Source organism: Adiantum capillus-veneris, chromosome 8 (assembly GCF_014529385.1).
Source record: "Adiantum capillus-veneris isolate H3 chromosome 8, ASM1452938v2, whole genome shotgun sequence".
Lineage (NCBI taxonomy): Eukaryota > Viridiplantae > Streptophyta > Polypodiopsida > Polypodiales > Pteridaceae > Adiantum > Adiantum capillus-veneris.
The window spans coordinates 124568713-124575365 of NC_140938.1; the positions used below are offsets into that span (position 1 = coordinate 124568713).

At 42.1% G+C, this 6653-nt stretch overlaps 1 protein-coding gene across 1 annotated transcript; it reads right to left on the reverse strand.

The window, feature by feature from the left end:
• Nucleotides 1-205: 205 nt before the first annotated feature.
• LOC147452899 (plasma membrane ATPase-like) lies at nt 206-6317 on the reverse strand. The gene is made up of 21 exons (XM_086518465.1): nt 5935-6317; nt 5376-5495; nt 5179-5289; nt 4956-5093; nt 4720-4854; nt 4450-4629; nt 4028-4234; nt 3831-3950; nt 3631-3750; nt 3230-3349; nt 3041-3145; nt 2820-2964; nt 2539-2703; nt 2204-2442; nt 2090-2122; nt 1904-1985; nt 1650-1810; nt 1397-1570; nt 1126-1308; nt 858-1042; nt 206-641 (listed from the first exon to the last, which is right to left on the reverse strand). Exons 1-21 carry the CDS (start codon nt 6034-6036, stop codon nt 545-547), a joined length of 2922 nt encoding a protein of 973 aa, XP_086374591.1. The 5' UTR covers nt 6037-6317; the 3' UTR covers nt 206-544.
• Between the last annotated feature and the right edge of the window lie 336 nt (nt 6318-6653).

Consider the following 6653-nt stretch of genomic DNA (forward strand, 5'->3'; position numbering starts at 1 on the left):
GTCATGGGTATCTTTTTCTCTCTCATGAGGTGAACTTACGACGATGGTCGTATGCAAGGTTGATTGGTCTGTTACTCCCCCTGATCTAGCTACTAGATGCGCATATTGCATAAACCCATGTGACTATCCATGCAATCCTAAGACAAATTGACCTACATGATGATGTAATCCCTAATGACATATTTCATGACATAAGCACCAAATGAGCCTATAAATTCAACTCTTTTATTGACTCATTCCAAGCCAGATTATCAAAAACATTTCCAAGTTTACATTGTGCTACTCTTTACTCCATTACAAGCTTGCACACACACACAACATGAATGCTTCACTACTTAATCCACCCTAGTCTGTGCACATATGTTCGAGTATATCATGGCTCATAACCTCTTTAAACTTGGTGCCAAGATAGTTTGAATCTTCGTCTTTCCAAGTTTACATTGTGCTACTCTTTACTCCATTACAAGCTTGCACACACACACAACATGAATGCTTCACTACTTAATCCACCCTAGTCTGTGCACATTTAATTAAATGGGCTTAATCACACTGTGTAGCCTTGTCGAATAGTATCAACATCCAATCCTTTCAATCTGACAACAGATTCCACATGGCCTCTTAATGTGTGCAGCTCCCTCAATCTGCAAGCAAACGATGTTTACAATTATAACTTTCAATCAATTCCAAGTAGTTCTACCTTGGCCTCTAGTTTAATTGCTAAAGAATGACTATGGCTTTGGCCATCGGAAGCCTGCAGGCAGCTATTGTCACTCCCTTCAAATGCAAATGATTTACTTGCTTCAAATCACTTATGCAATACTACTATAGAGTTATGTTCTCACAACAATGGTCATTACCTAGCAATCTCGGCCCTTCGTTTAGCCTGTTCTGAAATCTCCGCAAGCTCATGATAGCTGCCCTTGTCCCCCAATATGGTGGGCAGTGGCTCAGCAGGTTGCAAACCATGCATAGTCCTTTGTGCATGTGCCCATTGAGCCTCCCTTATTTCTTTGCCAAAATCTTTCTTCTTGGTAAATGCAACCTGTAAAGGAGGATTGTAAGTCTAACAAAGGGATAGCATCATTGTCCCCAGTACATAGCAAACATGACGTCTGCAGTACTTACCTTCCTTTCGAAGAGAGTATCCCATGCCCGTCCGCTTAAGGCATATCGTACAGCAAACTTAATGACGTCCAAAGGAAGGTAAAAGACAATGTCGTAAAGCCAGATAACTCCAGCCCAACCCCAACCAATTCCTCTTATCTCAGCAAAGCCAAAGTTAGCATAGACAGTTATCACTGTTGCAACCTGTACAAAATTACAAAACTTTAGTCTTGCACAAGAAATTGGCGGGTGCAAAAATAAGGCGGCAGCATTGTGCAGGCTGAGGTAGTACCACTTGTGCTATTACAAAAGCAATCACTAAGTATAATCCAGGCTTCTCTCGAAAAGACCAACTTCGTGATCTGGTGACAAAGATCAGAGCCTGGCTGATAATGCTGACTTGCAAATATACTGCAGAAGTAAGCTGCCTGTCGTCACCACCGATCGGTCTCACATGAAAGTGATCCTGAAACAGAAGGAAAGCATCAAAACCAGAATCAACTTACTCACTCAAATTGACAAGCTGAGAGGAATCTATCACTTACTGTAAAGAAGCTTGTCTCTTTAATAAGCCAGAAAAAAATGACAGTCTGTACAGCCAGATATGCCCCCAGGGCAATACCAGTCGTGAAAATTTCTCGCAACTTCCAGCTGTCAGGTAGTGGAGAGGGTTTCACTCGATCCTTGGCAATGGTCAAGATAGTACCTACTCACTCAAGTGCACCGCCAAACAATTATGACAAAAAGACTCTTTAAGAGAACCCTGATCCCTTCACAAGCGACAACGTCAAACCCTCACCGTCATTTAAAACGGCAATGATAAGAACCATGAAAGGCGAAAAATCATATTTCCAGATCAAGGCCAACAACAGAAAGCCGAGCTGAAATAAATGTCACATAGAAAATGTTTAAGCACTGTTTATGGACCCAGATGTCATGATAAAGATTTGCATGTTAGATGCATACTGAGTTTATGAAACCATACCACTATGCGGATAGTAATGGAGACAGCATAAATCTGAAATCCAAGTCAAAAATTAATGCAATTGGTCAGAAAAGAACGTACAAACATTGAGGACTGACTCTTAAAATGCCTTACTGTATAATTTTTCATTCTTTGAAATATTGCACGGCTTGTGAGAACCGCACTGATGATGACACTCAACCCCGGCTCTGTCAGAACAATATCTGATGCACTCCTTGCCGCATCTGTTGCATCTGCAACAGCAATCCCTATATCTGCCTTCTTCAATGCAGGAGCATCGTTAACACCGTCACCAGTCATTCCACAGATATGTTTCTTTTCTTGCAGTCTTTTGACAATCTCATACTTGTGTTCTGTTGATTGATGTTGGACATATTTAGGTCAAGTGGCAAAATCAAGGAAACTAAAATGTAATAACCATTCACAACCAAATAAATTGTATCACTTACCAGGAAAAACTCCAGCAAACCCATCAGCTCTTTCAATAAGCTCATCTATGGGTAAAGACGCAATGGCTTCCTCCTTGTTTTGTCCCAATAATGAAGAGGATGGGTACATATTCGTGCCCATGCCTAATCTTCTGCCAGTCTCCTTTGCAATTGCCAGTTGGTCACCTGATAACCAGAACACGATTTTTCCAAGTCTTGACAGATGGGAAGCTTAATCTCACTGCCGTCAGTAGCAGTAGAATTATCCAACTTACAAGAGGATTCAACGATAGAACAAATACCTGTAATCATTTTGACATTCACTCCAAGATTCAACGCTTTACTGATTGTCTCTGCACTGTCATGGCGAGGGGGATCAAAGAGAGGTAGTAGACCACAAAATTTCCATGGGCCTCCTTCACTGTCTTTAGATTTTTCAGGTATTTCCTGTTTTCACAAAAGTAAACTTTATATGCCTCATGGGACAAACTGAAAGCATGCTAATTAATGGTCCTAACTATACCTGACGTGCAACTGCCAAAGAGCGCAATCCACGCTCGGCAAATTTATCAATCATTGCATGCACTCTTGCTTCTATCTGATGGCGATTATGAGCCAATGCTAGGATCTTTAAACACACAATAAATGTCAGAAAGGGATTGAAATTACGGTACATAGCTAGAGCACACAATCAGAAGTAATAATATTATACCTGTTCGGGAGCACCTTTGCTAGCTCTGAACCAACGACCATTTTCTATATAAGTTAAGGCTGTTCTCTTGTCCACTGGGTTGAATGGCAAAAAATGCACCTCTTCAATATTTGCTCTTGCCTGCAGAGAAACTGAAGTCACGTTTGTGTTGCATGCATATCAAAAGCAGAGACCAGTATCAAGAACACATGCATTGTTAGAGAACTAATTTGCCAAGAAGTTCAGAAATCAGTAGAGATTCAAGATTCGAAAAAGCCTGACAGCTGAACCAAAGCACTAATTATTCAAGATTCAAAAATGCCTGACATGCGCCTTGAGAGAGCAAAGAACATAAGCTAATAAGCATGGGTATAGATGGAGTGGCATCAACAATATAAGCTGTATCCAGGCTTCGACAGTACCTCCTTTGGATCATCTAGCATCCCCACAATGGCTGTGTCAATGGCGTCTTGATTTTCTATTCTTGAGGCTCTCGCTGCAAGCAGAACTACCATATCTCTATCCACGTCTTTCGAAAAAATCTGAGTCCATATACAGAGTGCAAGTTAAATCACTATGTAAAGATTCACACTACAGGTGGGTACTATGAACTAGTGCAAACCTCTATGAGATTCTTGTCCACAGTCAGCTTGTTCAAAGTAAGTGTTCCCGTCTTGTCACTGCACAAGACGTCCATCCCAGCCATTTCCTCAATGGCAGTCATACGCTTTGTTATAGCGCCCTGATATAAAAGTTATGATAAACCTTAAAAATTTCAAGCATTAACACATGAAAACTTCCTTTTACGATCAACCTTACCTGCTGAGAAAGCCGATGAGCACCAACAGCCATTGTCACAGAAAGCACTGTGGGCATGGCAATGGGGATTCCACCAATAAGGAGAACAAGGAGGTTGTTGATCCCCTCTCTATAGGCTCTTTTCTGTATCGGGTACATGACGAGAATCTCAACGACAATCCCAATCGCGATGGAGATTATGCAAAAATTGCCTATTTGCTTGAGGACCTGCCACGAAATGTGGAATATTTTCAAGGCCAGTATTTACAAAACTAAAGCTCTGCATTGCACAGCCATAAGTGTCCTGCTGCAAGCTTTTCAATTTAATTAAGATACCACAAGTCGAAAAACCAAAGGTATTGAAATATCAGAACTGCATTAGAAAAGCATCTGAAAAATCTGCAACCAAGTGCCAAGTTAAATGGTGACAGGAAATCATTGACCTTCTGGAAATGGCCAACATGGTTTGTCGAGTCAACAAGATGAGCAGCTTTCCCAAAGAAAGTATGTACCCCTGTAGCAATCACAACTGCTTCAATCTCACCCTGTTTGCACGTCGAACCTGAGAAGACCTCATCTCCTGGTTTCTTAGTAACAGGTAGAGACTCCCCAGTAAGAGCAGACTGCCAGAAAAAAGGACCCTATTAAGCGGCCTGCCTTGAAGGAAAGGGCACTTCAAGCAGTTTTTAGTAAATTCCCTCCATTACAATCACCTGGTCAATCTTGAGGGGGTCACCCTGCAAAAGACGTGCATCTGCTGGGATGATGTCTCCAAGCTTCACACTGATGATATCACCTGGGACTAAAATTGATGCATCTTGTTCACTCCATTCCCTGTCTCGCAGAACCTAGACAGGCAAGGTCATCAGAATATTAAGTTCCAAGGCACCTGGGCCAGTAAGATTGACAAAAATCTAAACGAAGGCATAACTTATAAGTGGAGTTCAACCTTAGTTTTTGGAGCCAATTTTGCCATTAGAGCAGCTGCAGCATTGCCAGCATTGTTCTCCTCCAAAAATGACACAGTAGAGTTAATCACCAGGAGAAGAATAATGCCAACAAAGTCCTGCCAATCGGGCGGCATATTCTGCAGACACACACACCAACTACAGCAATAAGTGAGGCTTATGCAGAGCATCCCTGGCCATAATTGTAAGCAGTAATAATCTTGCCTTTCCTCTGACTGGTCCATTTGCCAAGACTAATGCCATAATGGCAGCGGCTTCCATGACCCAGGAAAGAGGATTCCACATAAACAGCAGAAACTTCAAAATTTTGCTCTCCTGAAAATATTATGACACTATATCAGAATGATCCTACAACACTATATCAAATCGTCAAGCACTAGATTTGTAGAGAATAGGCTTACAGATTTTTCCTCGAGCTTGTTAAAGCCAAAAATTTTCAGACGATTTTCTCCCTCTTCGGAGGAGATTCCTTCCTTGGTACATTTTAGCTGTTCGAAAACTTCTTCAATAGGAATTCTTTCCTGGAGCAGATGTAAAGGGGGAAAACGTAAGCATGATAGTACTCTGAAACACCAATGCAGTATGCCGACGATAGTACATGCAACATTGCACAAATTCACAGGAAGGGAGGGTACAACTTATGATTATAAGACCATAAAAAAGAGAGGAGGGAAAAAGAGAAATCGTTTGTATGGTAGCAGCACAAACAATTAAGCTGCAGTGTGTTGTTTATACGGGGTGATTGAAACATAAGGACATCAAAGAAGAAAAGATAATTACGTAAGGAGATAACATTAAAAAAAAAAAAACCAGGGGAGGTAACACAGGCGTCCGCATGCATCAAGAAAACCACAGCTGAAGCAAAATGCAGCGAGATACGTCAATCAGGCAGCTAAAATCCGAGATTGAAGGAGACAGCTTATAGAGAAATAACAGGTTTTGAAGAAGAAGGAAATGTACCAAATCAACCGTTTCTGTGGTAAGAGCCTGAAGGCTGATGGTCTTTTGATCATCGGCCATGTTGGCTCCTGCAGCTGGTGGTTGCGTTTTCTTCGTCATCATATGACCCTGCAAAGATCAGAGGAGGCAGGTTTTAACAAGAAGCTGGAGATCAGGAGCGACCCGCGTTCCACAGGCCAGGACGTGGCGCACAGCCTCTTTTGTTAGCGTGAAACGTTTTTCAAAGGTCATCCTTTGCCCTCTCCCCCATATTCGCAGCGCGAGATCTGCTTATCAGTTCTCTGCGGAACCCTAACCCTAATAGCTCCCAAGCTTTGCGAGAATCCCCTGGCTTTGCGATCAGCTTGGACCACAACAGACTGCATGCGCATGCAAAACTTTCTCGCGCGCTTTTTATATCTCCATGAGATGTCATCCCGACTAATTCCTTGTATTAAATTTGGCTGGACCGTTGGAAATAATAAAAGGTCAACTTTGTTTCCATCATGTTCAAACTTCAATCATTCCTGACAGCTCGCTGTCCTGCATGTTTCAGGCTTTTGGTAGGTAGACATGGAGCTTGAGCCTTGTATTGCAATGCCTTCTATCATCCACGTTTCCAAGCCGCGGTGCCAACGTTGTTGAGAAGTGTGCAGTGCGGTTAGGAAAGCGTCAGGTCTCTGACGTGAGGATTCGCAGCAAAATCAAGCGAGTCATTGAAGACTTGAAGCAAAAGACAC